The sequence below is a fragment of the Myotis yumanensis genome, unplaced genomic scaffold, assembly GCF_028538775.1.
Source record: "Myotis yumanensis isolate MYYU_CA2020_CCGP unplaced genomic scaffold, mMyoYum1.0.hap1 SCAF_8, whole genome shotgun sequence".
Taxonomy (NCBI): domain Eukaryota; kingdom Metazoa; phylum Chordata; class Mammalia; order Chiroptera; family Vespertilionidae; genus Myotis; species Myotis yumanensis.
Window position 1 is genome coordinate 35,110,300 of NW_027223759.1, and position 26,523 is coordinate 35,136,822.

The 26,523-nt window shown below is 49.5% G+C and overlaps 1 protein-coding gene across 6 annotated transcripts in view; it reads right to left on the bottom strand.

The window, feature by feature from the left end:
* HDAC4 (histone deacetylase 4) overlaps positions 1–26,523 on the bottom strand; it is a 233,521-nt gene that overhangs the window by 63,255 nt on the left and 143,743 nt on the right. For 5 of the 6 annotated variants that reach the window (XM_070422531.1, XM_070422529.1, XM_070422530.1 and 2 more), the window contains 4 exons: positions 18,783–18,933; positions 9,893–10,013; positions 6,657–6,778; positions 419–550 (listed from right to left, as the gene is read on the bottom strand). In XM_070422531.1, coding sequence (XP_070278632.1) covers positions 419–550; positions 6,657–6,778; positions 9,893–10,013; positions 18,783–18,933 — 526 coding nt within the window. The remainder of the gene's footprint in view (positions 1–418; positions 551–6,656; positions 6,779–9,892; positions 10,014–18,782; positions 18,934–26,523) is intronic. The other variant, XM_070422527.1, reaches the window with a different exon arrangement.

Below are 26,523 nucleotides of genomic sequence, written 5' to 3' on the forward strand. Positions count from 1 at the left end.
AGTGGGTGTATTCTGCGTCTCCACCACTAGGTGGGATCCAAGAGCAATGCACTCATTATGAGAAAGTGGAGACCTAGAGCTCCCCATTTCTCTTCTGCCTACCTGCTGGCCCCTTGCTGAACCATTTTGATGCTCTAGTGGTTCTAGCATTGGAGCAGGTCAGACACGTGTGACTCCCCACTAACAGGGCAGGATGAGTTAAAACCCCACCTTCAGAGTAACCTCAATCTGAATTCCTGCAGACCTCTCCTGCCCTGTTAGCTTTGTTGTGCTCCCTGTGCCTAGTGACTAATGCCGGAGCAGGGACAGGTGTGCAGGGTGGGCTTCAGCCTCAGAGGTGCTAAAGAAAGAGCCTCATGGAGAAGGTGGTGCTGGGTTGGTGGGCAGGCAGTGGGGTTTAAACTCTCTTCTAACATACCTGTGACATCCAAGGGACGCTTTTTTAGAGCAGTGACCACAGGCCCATCTTTCCTGCGCAACAGAGGGCTGCTCCGTCTCTCAGCCACTTTCTGCTTTAGCCGGGACCGTAATTTCAGATTGGGTTCTGAAGCTGCATGAAAAGGAGACGTGATTACAGCCAGACAGACACAACCTGGGTCAGGGTTATTTTGTGGTGGTTTAAAAATATGCACACTGGGTAAATATTTGCTTAATAGCTGAGTGAAGGCACTATCCTGAGGCCTATGGGCAGAGTATTTTCAATCATTCAAACAGCGAGTAAAACACATCTGATGCCTTTGGCTACATTTCTTCACATATAGGATTATAAACTTGTGTCAGTGGTGTCATCAAAAATAATGCTGTGCCCTGACCGGTTTGGCTCAGTGGATAGAGCGTCGGCCTGCGGACTGAAGGGTCCCAGGTTCGATTCCAGTCAAGGGCATGTACCTTGGTTGCAGGCACATCCCCAGTAGGGGGTGTGCAGAAGGCAACTGATCGATATGTCTCTCTCATCGATGTTTCTAACTCTCTATCCCTCTCCCTTCTTCTCTGTAAAAAATCAATAAAATATATTTAAAAAAATAAAAATAAAAAAAATAATGCTGTAACTGTGCCTTACCAGCAGAGGGGAAGAAAACTGAGAACTGGGCATTTTGGGGCTTTGTCCCATGGGCATTATTTTGACCTTACACACTTTCCTGCTCACCTGCCACGTATCACAAACCCAGAAGCAAGCTGCCCGCTGGAGCACCTGTGTCCTCTGTGAAGGGCACTAACACCAACCCCACTGGGATGAGGGTTAACCAAGCCAGGTCTCAACATCCTAGTTCATCTGAACACAGGCCACAGGTGTTTTGGCTTGGTTTGGTTTTTATTCATAGCTCTGCTTGTGTGGACGGAGCTATTTGCAAACCTGGGACTCTAAGCCCATGGTGGTTCCTAAGTCTTCTGTACCTAGAACCCAGGCCACCCCCTGACCAATCAGGTATTAATTGTTGTGGCCAAAGGTAAACTGAGTGGGGGTGGGGGGTGGGGGCGGTGAAAGGATTAAGGAAAAGACAGACAAGAGGATGAAAGCTGGGTCTTGGTGGGATGCTGCTCCCTGATGAGGAGACAGTGCCAGCGCCCACAAGCCGTGTCTTTATTTTATAGCAGATGCCACAAGGCAAAGTAGGGGCGTGATCACGTTGTTTACAGCATTCTCGTAAGCTCCAACCTCACTCAACTATATGCACCTGAACTCTACCACAAGGCACGTGGGGCCACGTGTTTGGACCGTAGGTTCAAGCTTACAACCATAGCTGTCGGCTATAATTGTGCTGGGTGGGCCCTGTCCTCCAGCTGGGACTTGCACGTGGCAATGAGAGGACCCTGTCCTTTCATTAGTCCGAGGTTTGAACCTAGCCAAAACACCGTAACTGCACCCCACAATTAATCTTTATATACTCACATGGAATGGTGCCTCCATTATAAGATTAACTGAAAAATTGAGTTACAGGACAAAATGCAGAGCAGGTATTTTAACAAAAAGACAGCTATATACACCACACACCCACACCCACACACACCCAACACACAGGCTCTAAACTGTCTGCCGATAACAAACTATTGGCAGTAGCTGCCTTGGGAAATAAGACTCGGGGTGCGTACTTTTGTGTGTTAATTTAATATAAGCATGCTTTACTTATGTAATATTTCATTTAAAAAAATGTACTCTATGTGATGCTTCAAGGTGGTGGGTTTCCTAAACCCCCTGCCCTACTCAACTGGGCTCAGGGCAGCTTTCCCACTGAACAGTGAAACCTGTAGATTTGAAAAGATCAGCACAAGAGCTCACTGGGCACTTTTCATACTGAAAGGAGGTCAAGTCTGACAGGTGTGGGTTTGAAGGCTGAACACAGAACAAGGTGTGAGCCACTTTCCCAGTGTACAAACTGCCTAGTATTGAACAACACTCGCTATCCCTGAGTTTCTTTGGAAAAGCACAACAAAGTCTTCTTTAAAACCCCCTGAACACAGTCATGCCCATTTTTTAAGAGCACTATTGCTCCATTTTCAAGATGGGCAAATGCGCCTGGTGGGGTCATCTGCCCACGTCACCCAGTGAGGGCACGGCTGACTGTGGAGCTCTTCCTCGCCCAGCAAGGCAGCTTCAGCCAGTGACAGAGGAAAACCCATCGGGTTTCCCATGGCAGCAGTCAACTGATACTTCTCGTGAGCCACTGCGAACGGGGCCATCCATGTGGGGAGGTGCAGAGCTGGATGAACGTTTTAGAAGGAGGAGCAGGAACCTGGGTTGCAGTAGTGAATCCAGGCTAGGAGCCAAGTTGTGGGCCTGCTGCCGGGCCCATCATGGTGCAGGGACCATTGGGAGCACAGGCTCCTTTCCCAGGCGGGCCTTTCTCACTGCAACAATTCTCCACGAGGCTGAGGAAAGCCTGGGATTTGCTTTGTACAACAAACGGGGAAGACAGTATGCCCATGCCAACCAGCTGGTCCCCTGCTGGGGAGAGTGGCCACTGTGTTGGAGAGCCAGGTGGGATCCTGAAAAAACAGGCTCCATGCAGCGCAAAACTGTGCTGAGGTCCCAGAGTCATGGACAACGTGGGGAAAGGGTTGTGGTGGGATGACAACAGATTGTTTTGTGGTTCTGGTCTTTTTTCATCAATCGGAAGTCACATTTACAAGTCTTTATGAAACAACTAGAGGCCCGGTGCACGGATTTATGCACTGGTGGGGTCCCCAGCCCTGGCCTGTGGGGATCAAGCTGAAACGAGCTCTTTGACATCCCCTGAGGGGTCCCGGATTGCGAGAGGGCACAGGCCAGGCTGAGGGACCCCACCATATATGAATCCGTGCGTGTACCAGGCCTTTAGCATGCATATAAGATCTTTGGTTAATCTCTTCCCACCCTCCCCCCTTCCCTTCATCAGTCTGTTCCATGTTTCCATGCCGGTGGTTTCCAATCCTGAGTTGAGCATCTGCCCCCATGGTGGTCAGTGGGCGTATAGCTACTGGTTGGCTGGTCGAATGGTCGGCCTGTTGCTTAGACTTCTATATATACTAGAGGCCCGGTGCATGAAATTCATGCACTGGGGGCGGGGCGGGGGGGGGGGGCGTTCTTCAGCCCAGCCTGCACCCTCTCCAATCTGGGACCCCTCGGGGGATGTCTGACCGCCGGACATCACTCTCACAATCTGGGACTGCTGGCTCCCAACTGCTCGCCTGCCTGCCTACCTGATTGCCCCTGACCACTTCTGCCCGCCAGCCTGATTACCTCCTAACCACTCCCCTGCCAGCCTGATAAATGCCTAACTGCTCCCCTGCCGGCCCGATTGCCCCCAACTGCCCTCCCCTGCCGGCCCGGTTGCCCCTAAATGCCCTCTCCTGCCAGCCTGGGCCCTCCCCAGCCAGTCATCTTGTGGCTGTGGGCACTGCCATATTTGAGGGCGGGGCAGTCAATGAGCATATTCCCTCTTTATTAGATAGATTTTTCAGCAGCTAGTATCTTCAGAAATAGAATGACCAAGATGCTACTGGAGAACAATAACATCCATATGCACCATCACTGTGACAAAACTCTGCTTTTAAAGGGGAAGAGCCTGCTTTCCTCAGTATGAATGTAGAACCAAACGCTGTACTTCATGGAAATCTCAGGTTAAGTCGTTTGCTGCCCCATGGACTAGGTGCTGGGGATGTTGACACTTCTAGGACATCTGTCACTGCTGGACTTGAAGAGGCTCAGAAAACCAGGGTTAGGGCAGCCCCTGAGGCTCCACGCAGAAGACCCAATGGGGGTGGGCACCTGCTCTGTACCCCTGTCTAGAAATGACCCCTTATATTCTGGTTGAAGATAGAGGACAACTCCTGTCAATCACTGGGAAAGGGGCAGGGCTAGAAGATGAAACCTGACATCCCAGTAGAATAAGGTATGCCTTGATGTCCAGACTTCTGGCTGTAAATGCTAGTGTTTCCTTCAGTGAGGTCTTCTCAAGGGGTGTCCAGCGGTTCCCTCGGTTTCTGACTGTGGCATTGAGGAAAGGGCTGAGGGTGAGAAGTCTGGCCGGAATGGGTCACTGGCTGGGGAAAGGATCAAGAGTGCCCTAACAGCTCAGGAAAACACAAGCAGATGCTTGTCACTGGAGGCTACCTGAGGGAGGCATAGGAGGCCAAGAGCTCCCTAATTATTAGGCAGCTGGGCAGGCAGGGTGCTCCAATTCCCCTGAGGATGCAAATACTCGGACAGATGGATGGGCTTTTCTCTTGAGACAGGACAGGTGAGAGTGTCACCCACAGAAGCCACCAAAGCCCAGGCAGGAGAGCAGGATGTGTGGAGAGCAGTGAGATTGAGGATATATGTTACATGCTCACACACCGTGAGACTGCCTCTTAAGGATGGACAGGTGGGCAAACTGTGTGCAGGGCAACAGAAATTAAAGGTAAAATCATGGGATTATTTAATTATACATCACACCTGTTAAAGGTGATCATTTTAATTCATCCAAGGCATTTTGTAACTAACATTTCATTTAATGAGTTTCACATAACTGACTGTTTCTGCAGAAATGTAGATGTAAATTATTTAGAATTAATTAGATGTCCAGTGTTTGAAAGAAGACACCTGTAGGATGACACAGGACATCTCACTGCAAGATCTCATTTAAACATTTTCCCTGAAATCTTCGTATTATTAATATTATTGATGTGCTACTGATGTCTTTTGATAACTGAGAGTGCAGTCATTTCTTGATTAAGCTCCCTGGGCACCAAGCACCCTCCGCACAGGAGGCAGGGCCTTGGCCTGAGTCTCCCTCCCAGCCTGGTGCCCGCCACTCACCATGGACTCCAGCTTTGCAGGTCTGCACTTGGTTAATTACAGCTCCTAAAGGGGCTGTGAAGGGCAATTGGAGGGTGGGCCCCAGACCCTGACAGACACTTCTTTCTGTCCAGCTGGTGGACGCTCTTTTTAAGGGAACTCAAGATCATTCTTGGCAGATGATGAGTGAGAACCACACCTTCAAAGTAAAGAGGAAAGGACAGAAGCCCCACATCCACCTTCAGCATTAAAGGTTTTACACTTGTTCACAGGACCCCACCTCTGGCTGGGAGGGGCTCCAACATCTAGTCAAGGCTCTGGGGTCAGCACCAGGGACATGGCCGTACTGCTGTGCCCTTTCCTCTCACTCACTTCGACTGCTAGTCAAGTCTCGCTGAGGTTGAGCTTCAACCTCCTTCCCTGCAACTTCCAGCTTTGCATCCTGGTCTGACCCCTCTCTGGGCACAGCTCCACCTACTGAGAGGCCCCACATCTCAGTCTTAGGGTGGGCTGGCAGGTGAGCCCCCACCCCCAATGCCTCATCGTTGGGGTAAAAGACCTGGGGTGTGACTGCTTTAAAACATTTCTGTCCCGAATTAACCGAAATCTTCTTGGTAACACAAAGTTTGTTTTTACAAAAACACAGCTGCACAGCAGACTATTCCCATTAAGCAGGTGTCCCCACATTACCCACACTGCCCTGTGGCCCAGGCTCTGCTGCTGTTCAGGCCCTGGCCTCCCCGACGGCCCTGCTGCTCTAGCCCTGCCCTTCCTCAGCCCCAGTGCACTGCCAAGGGCACTCTCATCTTCTTAAACGCCACTGCCTGCTTAAACCACCAATGCTGCAGAAAGTCCAAGAGGCCCGGCACCCTGTTTACATTTGTGACAGAGGTGCTGCGCCCCTCTGGCTTGTTACAAAGGTGCTGCTCAAACTCCTGAGACCTCCCCCTGCAATGTCCCTGATGTCTTTCTCATACAGCTTTTCCCCCAACTCCAGGGCCCCAACCACCCCCGCAGCGTGGGCTCTGCCCAGAGACAGCACTGAGAGCCAACAATAGAAGACCTCGAGGCCCGTCACAGGAGCAGTTGTGTTCCCACACCCACCAGGGGACACTCTAGGCTGGGACAAAGTACAGCACACCACCAAAAGAAGAGTAAGTTTGCATGTTTACAAATGAGCTTGAGGGTTAAAAAGTAGGTGCACATACATGACGTTCATTGCTTTTGGTATGAATCACACAGGAATACTTAAGAATATTGTTTAAAATGATGCTCTAATAAAGTAGCACCTATTTAAAATAAGCAAGGGCTTCCTGTTAGTGCCAGGTGGACTTGGGGATATGGGGGGTGCAGGTGCAGAGCCCACCCCATCCTCACACCAGCAGACAGGGACACTGACCTGTTTTTCTGAGAGGGAAGTCGTCTTTGGCGTCATACATGCCCAGGACCGGGTGGTTATAGGAGGCCGACACACCGCTCTGGGGCGGGGAGCTCTGGTCCAGGGAGCTGTGCTGTGTTTTCCTGGGGATGACATGCAAAGACATGGCTTAGTGAGTGTGGGGCATGGACCCAGTGTAGCCTGGCTCCTTGGAGCAGGCCACACCAAAGTCCGAGACACTGTCCCCATGAATGGTCCCTGCTTTGACATCAGCTCCAGCTCAGCTGACGGCCTCCTGGGCAGACCAGCCTCCTCTCTGGGGCCAGCCTGAAAGGAAACCAAAACCAACACCGACAGAGAGGCAGATCATGTGACCACACCTCCGCCGCCGCCTGACCCGGTGCTGAGAAGTCTCTGCCAGGCCACTGCTCTCAGATGGCTCCTGACTTCGTCTGTACTATGGCCACCAGGGTCACCACCGACAGAGGGGCTTGTCCTGGGGGACAGGGCCCAGGGGCAGACAGGTGGGCTCCAGGTGTAAGAAACCAAAGGTGTGATTGCGAGTGGCTGTAAGGGGAAATGGGAGGGCTTTGGGACGACTGCTGGAGCTGTCTGTGGGTCCTTGAGGGCAGAAGCCACGTGGTACTTCCCTCCAGCAGAGAACCTGCAGCTTTCACCCATGCCTCCACCAGGACACAATCACTGCAGACATTTTCCTTCTGTGGGGAGGGACAGGCTTCCCTGGAGTTGATCTATACATTTACTTCTTTATGAACAGCCATGCAGAACTCAGAATCCTTAAAATGGCTGGCAGGCAGGCTGCCATAAGGAGGCTCAGGGGAGAGGGAGGCCTCAGAGGGAGGGTGCTGGCTGCCCTCCGGACAACCATTAGCAAGCTCTGTCCTGGTGGAACTGCCAGCTGAGTCTTGTGGAAGCACCAGAGGTGTAATGAATTCTGTGAAATTCAAACTGTGTAATCTGCTTAATGACTGAAAACAAATTTGCCAAACTTATTTGGAATTTGTTAGACTATTTATTTGAATACACAGGACTTCTTATCCATGCACCTGCTGCTATTTGAATTAAGAATGTGAGCTTCTAAGTGCTTACAGGTGGATATTTGAATGTTCAAGAGCAAAGCAGTGTAAAGAAGGTGTCTCTTACGGAGACCAGGTCAATGAGCAGGGCTGGTCCATCGAGCGCCTGGCACCAGCCCCGCCAGGCCACGCCCCACTGCTACAGGGACAAAACTCCATCAGGACGTTCTCATATTCCAGGGGACCACCTGCGGCCTGGGCTGGGAGCCTAGGCTGGGACAGGGGCACCCATGGGCCAGCTGCAACCTCATCATGGGTCGCCTCTCCTTCAGGCACAAAGCCCTCCTGTTAACCTGCAGTTGTACTAAGACCCCGAAGGCCTCACCCCAGGGACTATCTCCCACAATGTCATCCAAGGTCTGAGGGTTAACACCCTTTACCAAATCAGTTTTACAGTGTATCCTAGGGGCAGCCACTTGCCAGACAGGTGAGTCCCGAAGTCCTGTCCTCTTCCCTTCCTTGCTCCTAGCCACTCCTTGTGGACCCCTCCCTAGAAGCCCCTACACTTCCAACCTCACAGCTCCTGCCCGGTCTCTGCCAGAGGCCACCTGTTCTCTGCAGCCTCCTGGATGCAGGTGATGCACTTTCCCAGCCTGTGGGCTCCATGCTCCCCTCATCCATGAGCCCACCACCATGGCCTCTACTCCTATCCGCCTAGTCTCTCCTAGCCCCACAGTTACCCTAACCCTCCTCCAGGGCCCTGTGGCAGCCATCCAACAACCCTGATGTGCTCAAGCCATGCCTCCCACTCTGACTTGCCTGGGCTCACCTCGCTGACCCTGCTCCTCTTCTGGATAGGTTCCTGGGACCTCCTCACCCCATGGTCATCTCTTTTAAGGTTATTCGCCAGCTGTCTCAGCCTCCCTCCAGCTATTCCCCTTACAGGTCTATAGTCCAGGTTCCTCTCTGTGCCTCCTGGTCCCTGATCCCACCCCATCCCACCCCACCCCAGCTTCATTATTGCTGCCCCCAGCTCAGCTCCGTGGACACCACCACAGCCATTTCCCAACTGCTACCCTCACTCAGCCAGCATCCACCTGCCACCCCAGCCTAGACAGTGGATCTTTCCCATGACAAAACCTGTGACTATTACTAGTGGAGAGACCACAGGTCAGACTGGTGCTACCAAATGTGGGGTCTCCAAGTGCACTGCCCCAGCACTTCTAACGAACCCACCCTCTCAGGTGGCTCTGGGCTCAGGACTTTGTTATGACTTTGCATGGACCCCCACGGCCTTCCTTCCTGTGTGACTGTCACTGGTTGAGCTGTATAAATACCACAGCAGGTCATGGCACGAGCACAGCCTGGTGTCCCAGCAATGAGCAGTCACAGAGAGCCAAGGGTTACAGAAAAGGGCCTGGGGACAAAATGCCTTTAGATTGCATTGAGATACTTGATATGTCATCTAAGGGAATATGTGGGGTTACCTCAATGGGATTTGGTGTTTTAGTACTTTGGAGCTTGAGGACAGCTACATTTTTCCCAATGAAATTAATGGTAGTCACATTTTGATTTATAAAAACTACCCTATGGGTTTCTCCCAACATGAAATTACCCGGGCGAGCAGTAGAAACCTAAATATAAAGCAAACATCTGTGAAGCACCTTGGTCAGTGTTAAAAGCCACAAGCTCGCCACGCCCTTCAAACCTGGCCTGTGTCCACGGTCAGCGCCCTGGAACCGTGCTGACAGAACATTCCCCCTGCACATGGCATCACCACTGACAAGGTCAGGACTTTTGACTTCCAGCATGAGCAGGCCCTTGGATGGTCTCTGTCATAGGCTCTTATGTAAAAATAATAAACACACTGCAGGGGTTTACTGACTCCCTAAGAATCAATAACACCTGGGGAAGGGATTCAGAAGGTGCCTATGGACAATTGAGACCAGAGTTCCAAATGAAGTGGAACCTTTTGTGGCCTGAGAAGACCAGGAAAGCCAAGAATGATGGGCAGGTCCCAGCTCTGGTCATTTTAAGAGAGGGCCATGCTCCTCTGGGTGACTGCAGTGCGTCTTACCACCAGACCTCGTCCTTCATAGCATGTTTGCTATTTGTCTTGGGAGTGTCTAATTCCCTCCCACTGCCTTCCAGGAGCAGAACTGGTGCCACTCAAATCTATCACAGATTGAATGCTTGGGGCCCTGCCCACACCCCACTTACCCATACCAGTAGCGAGGATCACTGGAGATACAGTGGTTCAGGCTCCGGTGGGCCAGCGCCTTCTTTTTATTGAGGACAAACTCTTGCAACTTCATCTTCACTTCTGTGCTGGCCACAGCACCTGGCATGGGAGAAAGCACAAGGCAGTGACTGGAGGCTCTGCCCTGAAATGGTATAAAGGGGCTGGAGACATTGAGATTGTAATTCAGGAGGCTGCTGACACCATGGAAGCTTCTCTAAGTAAGGAGAAGGCAGAAGAAGCTTTAATAAGAAGTCCTCTTCCCACCAAGGATTTTTACATAATTGCATTCTACCAGAAGTGCAGAAGCAATCAATATGAAGACAGACTATCCCCTCACACAAACCCACATCTGAAGGAAGCTTTAATATCTCTCTCTATATAAAAGCCTAAGCGACCATTTGACCGGTAGCTATGATGTGCACTAACCACCAGGGGGGCAGATGCTCAATGCACAGGCATGGACACATGGAACCGACTGATGAATCTCAGAGGGAAATGGGGAGGGCGGGAAGAGATTAACCAAAGATCTTATATGCGTATTAGAGGTCTGGTGCACGGATTCGTGCACCAGTGGGGTCCCTCGGCCTGGCCTGTGGGGACTGGGCCGAAATCAGCAGTCCCACATCCCCTGAGTGGTCCTAGATTGCAGGAGGGCGCAGGCCAGGCCGAGGGACCCCACCGGTGCACGAATCCATGCACTGGGCCTCTAGTTCTTACAGAAAAGAACATTCTGGCCTTGGCTGGGTGGCTCAGCTGATTGGAGTGTTTTCCTGTACAGTAAAGGATGGCAGGTTCGATTCCCGGTCAGGGCACATACCCAGGTTGTAGGTTGAATCCTCCCCTGTCAGGGTGAGTGCAGGAGGCAACTGATTGATGTTTCTCTCTCACATGGATGTTCCCCTCTCCCTTCCTCTCTAAAATAAAAATAAATAAATAAAAAAGTTCTGGACTGAGCACTGGCAGCAGAGTGGCTTCTTTCTCACTACAGCACTAGAGGCAGACTCTCAGAAGCTTTGTACACACCGACACGTCCCTCCCATGGCAATGGCAGCAGGGAGGAAGCCTGCATCCTGGGCAGGCTGCCACACTCCTGAACCCATAAGGCAGCAGGTTCCTTTGCAATCATATTGACATTATATATAACACATAATATCGAATGCACATTTCTGTTTCTTCCAGCCTTGCAGCTACTGAGGCAGAGAGTACTTCACCAACTGGACTAAAGTCAAGGTCATGAGCTTTGTGGTTTGTTGGGTTGCTGGTTGGCCATAATCTCTCCCACCATAGAGCAGGTCAAGGAGCCATGGTGCCTGCAGCTGCCCTGGAGGCCCCTTAACCTTGCAGATGCCCCTCCTCCTGTGAGGATCCTTCCAGCAGCTCAAGGGACAAGAGCCTCTTGGTGTCCCCTGTTGGGGTGTCTTGAAAGTAGCACAAACAAGCTAATCTCAAAAGAGACACACAGAAATTAAAGTCCAAACTCACACTCCCACACCCAACCTGTGAACATCTACCCTGTTTCCTCAGAGCTGCCATTGATTACTCAGAATCTGTGTCCATCCCCCAACAATGATGGGCCTAAGTATGTCCCATCATTGTATAAACTCAAACAGAATTTTCATGGTGGGAAAACATTCCCACAGTGAGTGAAAGAGAGTTTACAAAATCAAGTCCTGACTGTGGGGCATCCTTAGATTTTCCTTTTGTTGTGGTTAGAAACCACGCTGCAAAGAACATGTATGAGTCAGTAACACTGTCCATGTGAAGAATTAGTGCTTAGGAGGGACCATCAAAATGATGACATCTAACAGGTTTAATATTATAGTCCTTGGAGCATCTTCCAAATGCCTTTAAATACTTGTGACTTCCTATTGGCCACACACCAGGGGCAGGTCCCCTACATCTTTATCAATAGTTGAGATTACCACTTTATCTCTCAGTACTTGGCATGTTTTAGTGCCACTGGCACTGCAGGAAAGTGATCAAACTGCATGATGATAATGAGGAGGAAGAGGGTGAAGACAACCCCAATGGGCAGTCAAAGGACATAACCTTCAGGTCCTTCCACACCTGCTGTCTCTGAAGGAGTAATGGAAAGCAAGACAAGAAGCAGAGTTCTCACTGAGCAGGATAAGAACACATCCCAAAAATTTCCAACAAATGAGAATCCCTGTTAGCTAGCCTAACCTCAAGAAATACCTATTCACATGGATCCACTTTCCCTTTATGGGAGGGATGGTATTTCTTACCTGCAAGCGCTCTAGGAATAGAGAGAACCTCATACATCTCTCATTTAGGAAGTCACTACCTCTCCCTGCTTTGGCCACACCCTCAAGCTTGCATCATGGGCTCCTGAACTCTGAGAAAGGCAAAGAACAAATGCCCAGCCCCAGCAGGAAGGGCACACAATAAATCCCAGTAACAACCAAGGGCAGGAAGGTGTGGCCAGGGCACATGCACTGCCCAGTGGAGATGATGGCCCATTTATGCTAAGCACCCACCAAGCTGGGACACCGAGATGCCCTTGTCCCCTGAGCTGCTGAAAGGATCCTCATAGGAGGAGGGGTGTCTGCAGGGCTGAGGGGCTACAGGGCAGCTGCAGGCACCATGGCTCCTTGACCTGCTCAAGGGTGGGAGAGGGCACCGTACCAGGCTCTCATGAAATCAAAGGAAAACAAACCCAACTCCCCAAACAAGACTTCCTCATCTTTAAAATGATCTGAAAGGCTCCTTACCCAGCTAAATGAACTAAAATGATGCAGTGCCTTCCTGACCTGTCCGACCAAGTCTACTTTAGAAGAAGTGGCCAACGGTGATGTGGTCACAGGAGTGACCCCGACTGGCCTCCTCCAGCCACCTTTAGCTGGGGGCTGAGTTACGGGTCCCTCCTCACAGGGGCCAGTGGGCATGACCCAAATGCACGTCCTCTCAGCTCCCCACAGGCCTGCCTGCAGCAAACAAGTAATGCCAAGGCACAGACCTGCGACTTTGAGTGCAAAGGAAATCTTCTTTTCTTCTTTGTACTTCATGAGGATACAATTCAAAAAGGAAGCTGCTGGTTCTGATTTATGTACTCATCTCTCAAAGGATTTTTCCACTGTAAATCCAAGTTCTGGAATCAATAATGCCTCTTCAATAAACAAAAACCAAATGCCTCAAAATTTCTACTTTTTAAAATAATTCATGTACATTATCATTTATTCATTTGAGAGGATTTATAGAGACCTTACTGTGTGCTAGTACTGATCCGGCCAACATAAGAGAGATAAAGTCTCAAACAACAGGGTGGAGTGGGGCAGGGGGCTGTCTAAAGAAAAGGCAGGTAAATAAAAAGATAAACAGGAAGAGAGATATGAAGTACAGTAAACCAGATGGGACCAAGCAGATAGGTGGGAGGATCTAGACCACTTTGGGACACATCAAATAGGTGAGATGACCTGACCAGGTAGGGGTCCAGCAGATGGGTTGGAGAACCTGACCAGGTGGAGGCCCAGCAGATGGGTGGGAGAACCTGACCAGGTGGGGGTTCAGCAGATGGGTGGGAGGACCTGACCAGGTCAGGGTCCAGCAGATGGGTGGGAGAACCTGACCAGGTAGGGGTCCAGCAGATGGGTGGGAGAACCTGACCAGGTAGGGGTCCAGCAGATGGGTGGGAGAACCTGACCAGGTGGGGGTCCAGCAGATGGGTGGGAGAACCTGACCAGGTGGGGGTCCAGCAGATGGGTGGGAGAACTGACCAGGTGGGGGCCCAACAGATGGGTGGGAGAACCTGACCAGGTGGGGGTCCAGCAGATGGGTGGGAGAACCTGACCAGGTGGGGGTCCAGCAGATGGGTGGGAGAACCTGACCAGGTCGGGGTCCAGCAGATGGGTGGAGGACTTGACCAGGTGGGGGCCCAGGCTGAGGGGCTGGAGAATGAGCTGGTGGACACAATGAATTAAACAAATCTGTTGCTACCTTCAGTTGCCTGTGCCTGAACCTAACTCCTTTTTTTATGCTCCACGTTCCTCTGAGGAAGGAAATGGAACAAATGGATCACTTTCAGGATCAGATGTTCAGTCTTGACTCCAGCCTTTTGAGCCATTTTTACAACAAAGTAAATGAGTTTCCTAGTGAAGGCCCCTTACTCTCAACCAAGCTATTATAAAGGACAGTGATGAGAGTCGACATGCTTATTCTGACCTGCTCAGAGAACAAAGACTTGCTTTTAAATTTATATTAAGAGACAGTGTAGTTCAGATTCTTAAAGGTAGTAAATCTAACTAAAACTTAACTGATTAAAGATTGTGTATCAATGCTGAGATACCATAACTCCCACAAATTTTGAGAATTCACTATTCTTTCAAATGAATGGTATTAATGGTATTAGAAATTTAAAAAAAAACACACCTGCAGAATTATTTAAAATTAAAAGTACTGTAAATGTTTACAAATGTAACAAAATTTTGAATTAAGTATTTAAAAAGAAATTAATTTTAAAAAACAAGAATCTGGACAGCAGTGTGCCCTGCATTTCCAAGTGTGTAACCAGGAGCCTGATCACAGGCAGGGCCACAGCTGCCAACGCCAGGGCCTTCGCACAGGACCGCACTCAAGGCGGCAGAGCCGACTCCAGTGTGCCAAATCCTCACACCGTACACAGTTTACTACGACTAATAAAACCTGACCACCCAAATCCACACATTGGAAACCACCGGTGCTACGCTGTGACGAGCTTGGAGAGAAGCAGAGGACACTCTGGCGCTCTGGCTGGGCTGAGTGGGGTTGCTCCACAAGGGCTGCAGAGATTGTTTCTGACTTGCAAACAGATCTAAGATGTTTTCTAAAGTCAAGGGTTTTCATATTTTGTGAGGCTTAAGATGTTGTTTGTTTGTATTGGAAGATTCTGGTAAATACAAGGACTAATTTAGATGAGCTGCTTTTAAGCAATCTGAAAAACTGGTATTTTGTTGGTTAGTTGTGGCACAGACCAACTATCTGATACGTTAAACATCCATCCTTGGATAAGCAGCAATGACTTCCTCCCCCTAAAGAAAAATGTGTAGGATCACTGAGCTCCAAGCAGAGCATGGGAGAATGAGGACAGAGGACTTCCTGGCAGGCCACATGTAACAGCAGCCTTGCATGCACTCCTGTGGCTTTGGGTTGCATGCAAGCTTCCTGCTCACAACAGAAGCCCCTCACAGTGCCCCCTACAAGGCCTGGTGCTGTTGTCTATGGTGGCGGCTCTCTGAAGTGGAAGGCAGCACCCGTACAGTAGGCCAGGCCACATGTGACAGGCCCCGGAGCCTCTCGGTTATGCAGATTCCTAACACAGAGCGAGAGGAATCATCTAGTTCTCATCCTGGCCACACAGTAGACTCACCGGGAGTTTTAGAAATGACAATTCCGCTGTCCACACTCCAATCCACATAAACATGCCAGGACACCTGGCTCCACGTGCCGCACCTCTCACGCATCCCTCATGGTGTCAGTGCCCTGGCTGCACCCTCAGCCAGGAAGTTCCCTCAGCTGAAAGAAGTCAGCACACATAAGACAGGCAGTGGTGTAGAAGAGGAGTGTCATCTGAGCCAGTGGGCCATGCAGTGAGAGCGACAAGGGTGACTGACACCATGTGCCCCATCTGCCCCTTGCAGGGCCCCAATCTGTGCTCCAATACCAAGGATGCTAGCAGCCAACCAGAGTCTACAGTGCAGCTCCTCCTGGCAGCCTTCTGTCCTCACTGCTGGATCTCAACTGGGCCACCCCTGAGCCTGCAGTCATCACCACACCTCATTGCTGTGGTACAGATCACTATGCCACTCAGTTAGTCATTACTTTCAAATATCGCACAAAAGTCAGATCTCACAGGGAGAATAAACTCTCCTGATGTGCTTTTCACACTGAAGCTCTATCAGAGTTGAAAAAATATTTATTATTTTAAGAGTAAACTGCTGGCCAGGCCAGTGTGGCTCAGTGGTTGAGCATGGACCTATGAACCAGGAGGTCACAGTTTGATTCCTGGTCGGGGCACATGCCCAAGTTTTGGGCTCCATCCCCAGTAGGGGGTGTGCAGGAGGCAGCTAATGAATGATTCCCTCTCATCATTGAGGTTTCTCTCTCTCTCTCTCTCTCTCTCTCCCTTCCTCTCTGAAATCAATAAAAACATATTTTAAAAAATATTTAAACAAAAAAGTAAACTGCTGTAATAACAAATGATTGTAAAAGGTGTTAATTTTATGTATAAAAACAATTACTATGAACTTACAAATAGAGAAATAAACTAAAAATAAAGAGAATACACTAGCTAGATACTTTTAGAACAAAAAATGCCCTTTATAAAGAGAAAATATTTATAAAATGCAGAAAACAATATAGGCATAATAGTACAGATTTTATTATAATCTAATTCTAATTTAAGAAGGATAGATAAATTATGTCAGGACTGAACATATGTTAGGAGAGTGACATAAAATGAACAACTCCACATTCAGAGAAAGGAAGAGAGCGCATTAGACAAATGGGCATACTTCAACAATGGGGAACAGCAAAAGGTGCCCATCTCACTGGTAATCAGAGAAACATGCTGGAGCCATGAGGAGCTGCTACACCCAACTGACAGGGCAGTGACTGATGGCAGTACCAGCGCTGGCAGGGACTCAGAGCAACAGCAACTGTCCCACAGCTGGTGGCAGCAAAAACTGGTACAGAGACTTGGACAACCATCTGGTATGAAAGTTGAACACACACTACCCTAAGGTTCAGTGATACGACATCACAGGGACTCATCTGCACCCAGAGACATGTCCAAGGACGTGCATGGCAGCTTTACTGTGACAGCCCTGATCAGAAAACAGCCCGAATATCTGCAGTGCATGGGACACACATGGCGGTGCGTCCATGAGGGGCTGATCTGCAGTAAAAGCACATGAACACCAGTGAGGATGGCTTCGCAAGCACAGCGTCAAGCACAGAAGGGAAACGCAGGAGCCCCTAGATAATGATCCCACTCATTTTGGAAGCGGGAGAGATGACTCTGGGGTGTTAGGTGTCGGGGAGCAGTTACCTTTGGGAAGGAGAATGGAGTGGTGACTGTCCTCGTACTTCGGGACGGTAACACAGGATGGTCCTTGAGGGCAGTTTCCCCCAAGAGTTCCCTATAAACTGAAGATTGGGGGCTTTTCTGTATGTCTATCATACACCAATAACAACGACCTTTATAATAATTCTATCAAATAAAGAGGTAATATGCAAATTGACCATCACCCCAACACACAAAGATGGCTGCCCCCATGTGGTCAAAGATGGCCGACAGGGGAGGGCAGTTGAGGGCAGTTAGCGGTGACCAGGCTGGCAAGGGAGGGAAGTTAGGGGTGACCAGGCCTGCAGGGGAGGGCAGTTAGCGGTGACCAGGCCGGCAGGGGAGGTCAGTTAGTGGTGACCAGGCCGGCAGGGGAGGTCAGTTAGCGGTGACCAGGCCGGCAGGGGAGGGCAGTTGGGAGCGACCAGGCTGGCAGGGGACAGCAGTTAGGGGTGAATGGGCTGGCAGGGGAGCAGTTAGGCAACGGTCAGGCTGGTATGAGAGTGGTTAGGGGGTGATCAGGCTGGCAGGCAGGCGAGCGGTTGGGAGCCAGCAGTCCGGGATTGGGATTGGGCCTAAACGGGCAGTCGGACATCCCTCGAGGTGTCCCAGATTGGAGAGGGTGCAGGCTGGGCTGAGGGACATACCCCCCCCCCCCCCCACATGAATTTCGTGCACCGGGCCTCTAGTTTCAAATAATATACTTTACAAGAAGACTTTAAAAATATAAAATGCTGTTGTGGAAATGGATATTAAATTTAAACAAAAGCTTGTTAAAATGACTTGTACAGATGGCTAATCATTTTCAGAAGTTGAAACTGAAGGACTTTTGAGAATTTAGAGGTTTAGCATCTTGGTGAGGCACATAAAGTCTTCTTCTTTCACTCATGAATATTGGATGGGAAACTCACCCAACCATCAATGCCCAAGCCCTGACAGGGACAGATATGCAACCTGACTTATTTCAGTGTGACCAGGGACAAACAAGTTTAGCTGAGCACGGGCATTGGGTGGAAGCTGACAGGCAAGGACTGTGGACACGGCTCTGCTGAGGAGGCCCTAATGTGTCATTGCAACAAGTTGTCAAAAGAAAGTGGCACAATACTCCTGGGGGCAGTGTTCCTTTTATCACAGTCTGGGCGGGACGCTGCAACTGTCAATACACCAGGCCTTACTCAGGCCAGTCACCTTGTGTCCATGTCACTGTGCAAGCCCAAGCCAATCTCTGTCCAGTGGCCGTGCAGTCAGCAGAGGGGGCTGTGGCCTCTTCCCTGAGAGACTCGGGAAATTTTCCAAAGGGGAACAGCACACAGAGCAGCCTCCAGGCTCAGATCAAGTCTGGGCCTTTCTAAGGATAACAGACCACACTGATATCAGACACAGGGGAACAGCCACTATAAAAAGCAGAATTGGGGTTGGTCACGATGTCTCCTCTTAGCTACGGGTGTCCCACAAGCTAACATTGTGTTCAAGGCATCCACAAAATGCTCTCAAAAGAAAAGAACTTTCAAATACTCAGGATTGAGCTCACGGGTAAAACGCATACCCACTTGGTTTTTAATATTTTCCAACCTATTAGGAGTCTGCCAAATATACTTTAATATGCTTATGTCAACCCAAAGGTCATGCTGACTGCTCCTGCAGCCCCCAAATGAGGATAAAGTCACTATCGAGGCTGAAGCTGAGAGCAACTGAAACAGCCACTTGAAGTGACCCTGCAGTGACACCTCATGCTAAGACCAGGGGGCAAGTGGAGCACAAATAACCTCGACCTGAGGAAGGCCCTGGTGTGGCCTAGACGTGACACTCACTCTCTTTGCCTTTCTCCTTGTTCTTGAGCTGCTGCAGCTTCTGCTCACGGTGCTGCTTCTCCAGCGCCTGCTCCTGGCGGTGCCTCTCCAGCTTCCGCTGGTGCTCTAGCAGCTCTTGCTGGTGCTTCAGGGCCAGCAGTTCCTGCTGGTGCTGCAGGAGGGAAGGAGACGGGTCAGAGCCTGGGGCTGAGACAAGAACCAACACACACACACACACACACACACACCATAGAATCAGCGAAGGACCAATTCGCCTCTGTGTAGGTGCTGCCACTGGGGCTGGTCCTGTCCCACAGCCTGCGTTTCCTATGATTCTACCCCAACTCTGTGCAGTGCCCACGCAAACGGGCTGCTCGGGGCCCAGATGTCTCCTGACCTTTTAAGTGTTAAAAATGAAAATAAAAATGACTGAATCCTAGAAGAAAATACACAGGGAGATTTATTTATGTCATCTTGCAAGCTAGGAATGCCTTTTTGAGAATGACACAAAAGAGTGTGAAATAAGCATTCACCCTAAGGCAAAGCCGTCCTACTCCTGGGACTCACCCAAGAGACATGGGGCAAATCTGCCCAAAGCCCTCTAGGGAATGTGTATGGCAGTCCCGCAGGACAGCCCGGCTCGCCACGCCTGATGTACCTCCGAGTTGAACACAAACTGTGCATTCACATGCTGGAATACTACCTAGTGATGAAAAGGGATGAGCTAGAGACAGAGGAAAAAACACAGACAGACTGCAGAACCACAGTGAGCATGCCCACTGCTGACCGTGGGGACAGCGACAGAGTCAGCAGGCAAAGTTTCTACTTCTGTGGTGTTCGAGAATAGAAATTCCTAAGACCTGGTGACAAAAATCAGAGGCAGGCCAATGGATACCGAGGGTCACTTCTAAGAGCTTTCTTATAGAACAAAAATATATTGTAGTCAACTTACATGAACTGGGGACAGTGGACATTAGCAGGCACATTCCATGCCCTTCCTGCCACCTGACAACACTCTTGATGGCAAATGGCACGGGGTCAGAGGAGAGTGCTGAGGCCAGCCTGCCCGGCATGAACCTGGCTCTGCATCCTCAACCCCCCGCCCCCCTCCACTCAAGTACTGAACTCCTCCCTGTGAGGACTACAGGAGGTAATCTCTGGGAAACACTTAGAACAGCGTGGCACAAGCCTCTTGTCTGTTTTCTGTCTTCCTCGAAAGACCTTGACTCCTTCTGAATGTTGCAATGTCATCCTAAGATCAAAACGAGGCCCCCAGTGGTCTTCCAGAGAAACAGCACTCACAGAACAGACCATAGGGATGAATTCCAGGAGTTTTAAACCACGAAACTGGCTTCCTAGTTCTGCAGTGTTGGTCACCAACAGTTAGCAAAACCTGGGTCGAGTGCCCAGCTCCAGCTCCTGAGAACTGTCTATCAGCTAGAACTGTGCAAACAATTCAAACCGGTGGGGCTTTCTTACTGCTTAGGAGGGAAACTAAATTACACCTTTGTGACAAAACAATAAATGAAGTGGGGGTGAAACATGCCCCTTATTTTTAGTTTCGATCCCAGACACCATGCTCTGAGCTGCACTGTGGGGGCTGACGTTGTACTCACTGAGGACAGGCGCACATGAAGGACTCCTCCGCCTGAAGACCTATTTGCTTGTCTGAATAGACACAGAGGACCTGCCCAAGAGCCACACGCTGTGTCTGCGGTAGAGGCACAGCCCATTCCTGGGTCAGCAGTCGTGTCAACAGCCCTGCCCTCCTGCGTTGGCAATCTCAAGAAACGTGCATCCCGGCGGGCTGCCTGCTGCTGCTCAGGTCAGGACAGTTTTACAGCGATATTCCGACAACAGCTTTTATAATGAAGTGTCCCTCCCCACTGGTATCACCTACACCCCAAGGGCCCTAAGTACAGCCTGGGTTCCCTTTCAGCTGCTCAGTATTCATTTAATTTATAAATGAGGAACAGGCAGAAATTTGCTTAATAGTCTTTCTCAACATTTATTTTTGAGCCAGAACCCAGAAGGAAAGAGAGATCTTTCAATTATCTTTACAAAAAGACTGGAAACAACCACCACAGATACTGGTGATTAAAATTCACAGGATTACAGAACTCCCAGAAAAACAATATTGTCATGGAGTTTTAATGAAAGCAGCAAGTACAAACAACAACTCAGATTCCCCAAAATGCCCCAGAACTACACTGTATGATCTCATTCCACCTCCCATTTGGATGGACATTACCCAATATTAATTTATATTAAAGCCCATAAAACAAAAGTGATGGGAACAAATCAGACCCTGGCAGCCTCCGTCACAATGTCACGTCATATTTCTGGCCTGTCTCTTGATCTTGGGACAAAGCGGCCCTCTAGACTCACAGATTTAGGGAAATAAGGGTGAACTACAACATAAAGATCATCTGCATTATTGACCCCAATCACGCATCACTCTGTGGAATCGTAAATATGAACTGCCTGTCAGCACCCAGGAAGGCTCCACCATGGGGAATGAATGAATGTGTCACGAAGTATAGTCTTCAGAATACAAAACAGGTCTTTGAGATGTGCTAATTTTCATGTTAGGTAAAATCCATAGAGTTATTTGCACCTAGTATCTCGCTAACATGAGTGAAGGTCAAGACTGTTCTATAGAGAAAGAATTGTTGATAAGCTATTTTTTGCAGATTGAAACTATTATGAGCAATTTAAAAAAGATGTCTACAACTTAATTTTTCTAAGAAAAAAACCCTCAAAGCAATAAATCCCATTACTCCAATGAGAGTTTAACACTGAATTTACTTTTAAGCCAATACTGAGCTCAGAATCAAAGCACAGGTTCCTGGAATTCAGCTTCTTTGACTCTGACTTTAGAATTGAATAAACGAATGTTCAGGTGAAAACCCAGCCAAATGTCTACTCTCAAAAGTGAACTAAAACTCTGCTACATGGAAGGACTGAAACTGAGGACAGGTACACATCCACAGCCCCAGCCGAGGACAGAGACCTTCCAGCCTCCAGGGAACTGTCACCTGACCCTCTCAGAGTGCCTCTGATTAATCCTATGGATCAATAACCAACCAGTCATCAGAAATGGTAGCAGTCAAGTTCCATTAAAGCACATTAACACCACCAAAGGGACGCTTACAAAGCTGCTCAAAAACCAACCTCCCTGGGCCTGGACTCTGCAAAATAACTAATGCTGAGGTCATGACCATTCAGACAAGTTCTTGGAGCCAGAGGTGCCCTATACAATGGCAGGAGTTGCAGGTAGGTACCTGTATTTCAGCATGGGGGAGTCCCATGGGCCATGTGCACACTCTGCGGGGGGAGGAGGGGGGTGTGAAAGCCACAGCCTGCTCAGGAGCCCAAGGATGTCTAATGGTCAAACATGCAAGTACCCCACAGGGGTCAAAGGCTCCTTTTGAAAGTCAAGGGTGTCTTCCTGATCTTAAATATACGGCAGACTCATGGTAGCAAATGTGAAAATGAGAACAATATGAAAGATCACCCACTCCCCTTATCTCAGGAAATAGGGAGCTGATGTCCAATGATTCCTGCAGTCCACTCACAACTAAATCCTGGCTCCAAATAAAAACCAAACAGCCAGCAATGAGGAATATCTTCCAGTCTCCCGTGTGTTAACAGGCCTCAACAGAAATGGTCTTAGGTGGATTTTTATTAACCATTAATGGCCCAACCTGTTTTGTGCCAGTCTACCCCTAAATTTTGCTAGTCACTAGAACTGATGCACCATGAAATGTCCCAAGGCATGTAATGAAGGATGGTGACGGGCAGCCTATTCAGACCTCCAGCTACCTGCCCACACCCAAGATGAGGCCGTCTCAGGGCTCACCATGCCCTGCTCAGCAGATCCCTAATCACAGATGTTCACCATGCTCTTGTTTCTCTTCCTTGACATTGAGGCTGGTAAGACACCAAACCTAAACAAACGACAGCTAGGGCCAGCACGGAAAAGGACGGAGGAGGCTCCACATGCAGATGAGCTGGAGTCAGCCAGGGCTAGAATCTCCAGGTGCTCATGTGACCCATGTTAAGCTGAGCACAGGCAGGCACTGGTCCTCTCACACAGATGTTTCCCACGGTGGAGGGGTGAAGCGAAAAACTTCACGCTGCCTCTCTATAGCAACCCGGCCCTTGTGGGGGTTTGCCACCCCTGAGGCCGATCACAACCTATGCAGGGCCCTGCCATCAGCAGATGGATGCTAGGAGCTGTCTTTGCCACCTCCTTCACTGCATTTCTCTTGAAAAGATTAAATCGAAAATAAAGCACAGATTCAGTGCCTCTTCACTGAAGAATGCACAGCATTTCAGGAGCCTGGCACAGTCAGTGCAAAACTGAGCATGTGCATAAAGGCCGGAACCGTGACATGGGGAGTTGCCCGGGAGCTCTGTGCCTCAGCACAGCCGCCAGTTAGGTGGCCTAATTCACAGATGCAGAGGCCTCTCAGGCAGCCACCCCTACCCCGACACCTCCCCCATTCTAAGAACACAGTTCTGACTGACGGAGATTTCTCTCAGGTGGGCTGGTTGTTCACATCCAGGAACACGTGCTGTTTGGCCATGGTTTCTATAGCCCATTTGGGACTAAAATGCTATTCGTTAAGGGATCCTCAAAAACAGAAGCCTTTCCATGTTCCTCTCACTGGATGTGCTGGCTCATACCCAGAGGCACCCATTTCAGTACTTTCAAAATCATCTTCCCTCTTCCTCACCAGGGTCAAATCCCCCAGGTGGCAGTCACATTCCCATCCCAAACTGGCCACTCAAATGTTATAAAGACAAAAAGGGTTGGCCTCAGCATGATGATCTATGAGAGGAAGGTCTGCAACAGAGACGCCAGCACTGTGGTGTGGTCCAGGGCACTGTGGGCCACTCCTGTGAGGCTGCGGGTACAACATCGCTGTGAGGATGGGGGAGCAGTAAAGGAGGTAATGAGGAGAGGGGACAATAAGAGGGAGAAAGTGGAGCCTGGAGGGAGAGGGATATGAGAGGGAGGACCAACTGCAAGCCCGGCTGCCTGTGCTTCCTTTGCCTTTGCCCCCAGTACCCAGGGTAACCCTACTTTCTCCTTCAAGGCTGGGCTCCAGCAGCTGCACTCTCATGAAGCCCAGCACCTCCCCCCATGCTGGGAATCCTAGTTCTTTCCCTCAGGCCTCACCACCACCTGGCACACTTGCACAGGGGCCTGAGGCTGTCTGTGATTGGGCTGGGGCTGAGCCCCTTGTCTTCTGCAGACCTCAGCTGGGCCCACAGCAGGTGTGAGCGAAGCCCAGGGATAGGGGACCAGAGCAAAGGCAGTAGAGCCAGTGAGGAGGAATGAGGGAGTAGGACAGGCAGGACACAAACTCCCACAGCTGCTGCTTTGGAGACACAGAGTTCCTTTTCTCCTACAACCATAGGCAGCCTGCAGATGGAAGGCATAATTAACAGTCAGCAGGACACCTGATAAAGCCAGATATTCTTAAGTGCAGCCAAGGAAAAGCAGAGCCCAGTGTGGCAGCCAGAGTGGCCATCAGTGACCCTTAGGGCAGCAGGCAGGTGGAGCAAGGCCATCCACCTGCCCATGAATGAGTTCCTGGAAACCACATGCCGGTTGTATATGCAGTGCTTCCTAGCACTCTAATTAGGCACAAACAGGTCCAGGGATGACACAGGTCTGCACTGCACAGCCATGAGCCTTCCCAGGTGCCAGGGTTACAACAACCGGAGTTTTCCCGCTAGCTCATTAATGTCGCCTCAGGTGACCTGGAAGCCAGGACTCTGGGCAACATCTCTTCGGCTACCTGAGGCAGATAATAAAGAGAGAATAAACATCCCAAGTGGACTCCCAGTGCCATTAGAATCAGGTTTCCTTTCAATTTTCTTCCTGTCCCCGCAGGGAAAAGAGTCATACCCTCAACTAAATAGCTCTTAAAACCCTGTCCTGCCCCTGGGAACAGCACAGGTCACACTAACAGACATGAACAGAGAGAAGTTCTTCTTTTCTAGCAAAAAAGCACAAATTCACACAATGTGGGAATGATTTTTACTTCTCACCACTTAGGCCAGAAGAGAAGGGGCCACCTGCCTGCACCTCTGGGAGGAGCATCGACCTTTCAGCTACTACCCCAACCCTTGACTTTATCATTATACCCACATTGAGAAGAGCTACTCCAGTCAAACAGGCTATGATGCTACTTACATGAGGTCCACAGAGTAGTCAAATTTATAGACAGAATGTAGAGTGGTGGCTGTCAGGACTGAGGGATGGGTAATATTTAATGGGCACAATGTTTCAGTCTAGGAAGATCAAACTGGCGGTGGTTGCAGAACAGCGTGAGTGTACTAGTGACACTGAACTACACACCTAAAAATGGTAAGATGGCAAACTTCATAAGTATATTTACCACAATAAAGAAATGGTTTAGGGGTCCAGTGGTAACACAGAATTACCATATAACCCAGCAATTCCACCCCAAAGAACTGAAAACAGGTGCTCAAACAAAAACTTGTGCACGAATGTTCATAGCAGCACTATCACAATCGCCAGGGTGGAAACAGCCCAAAGGCCTCTCACCAGATAAACAGACACATAAACTGAGGTCCATTCAGACAAAGGAATATCACTCGGCCATGAAGAGGAATACAGCACGATGCTTGTTACCATGTGGTGAGCCCTGAACATGTGATGCTGAGGGAAGGAAGCCAGACACAGAAGGCCATATGTTGTGTGATTCTAGAACGAGCACATTCATAGAGGCGGAAAGTGAACGAGTGTTGCCAGGGGATGGGGGAAGAGGGCATGGGGAGAAATTGATAAAATGATTTGTAACTAGGTGGTGGTGATAGTTGCATATATTGTAAATGAACTAAATGTCACTGAATTGTATACTTTAAAATAGTCAAACGATAAATTTTATGCTATGTAATTTTTTAAAAATATTTTTTTATTGATTTCAGAGAGGAAGGGAGCGGGAGAGATAGAAACATCGATGATGAGAGAGAATCATTGATTGGCTGCCTCCTGCATGCAACCGGATCATTTACTCTGACTGGGAATTGAACCGTGACCTCCTGGTTCATAGGTCGATGCTCAACCACTAAGTCACGCAGGCCAGGCAATGCTACTTAATTTTTATCACCATAAAAAAAAAATGACTAAGGAAAAAACTAAGAATTTCCCATAAAACAGTGGTTCTCAACCTTCTGGCCCTTTAAATACAGTTCCTCATGTTGTGACCCAACCATAAAATTATTTTCGTTGCTACTTCATAACTGTAATGTTGCTACTGTTATGAATCGTAATGTAAATATCTGATATGCAGGATGGTCTTAGGCGACCCCTGTAAAAGGGTCGTTCGACGGCCAAAGGGGTCGAAACCCACAGGTTGAGAACCTCTGCCATAAAAGAAAAGGAATAAAAGCACAGCTGTTTCCTATGTGGAATCTCCATCTGTGGGGACTCAGGCAGGGGACAGTGAGTGTGGTTTCTGAGACCAATTACAGCAATGCAATTGGTCTTAGATGGTCCCCTGGGCCTCCCAGCAGCAGCAGGAGGTGGGAAAGGGAATGGAGGCCGAGAAGGGCCAATTGACCAGGGGCAGAGCCTGATGGGCACTGGAGACACAAGCTGAACTGGCACAGGAAACAGGGAAATGCGGCTGTCAGGAACATGACCCGGATCCTGAGGAACACTAGAAAATGATAAAATTGCTCCATAGATGAGCACACTCACCACCCAGCGAACCAGCTC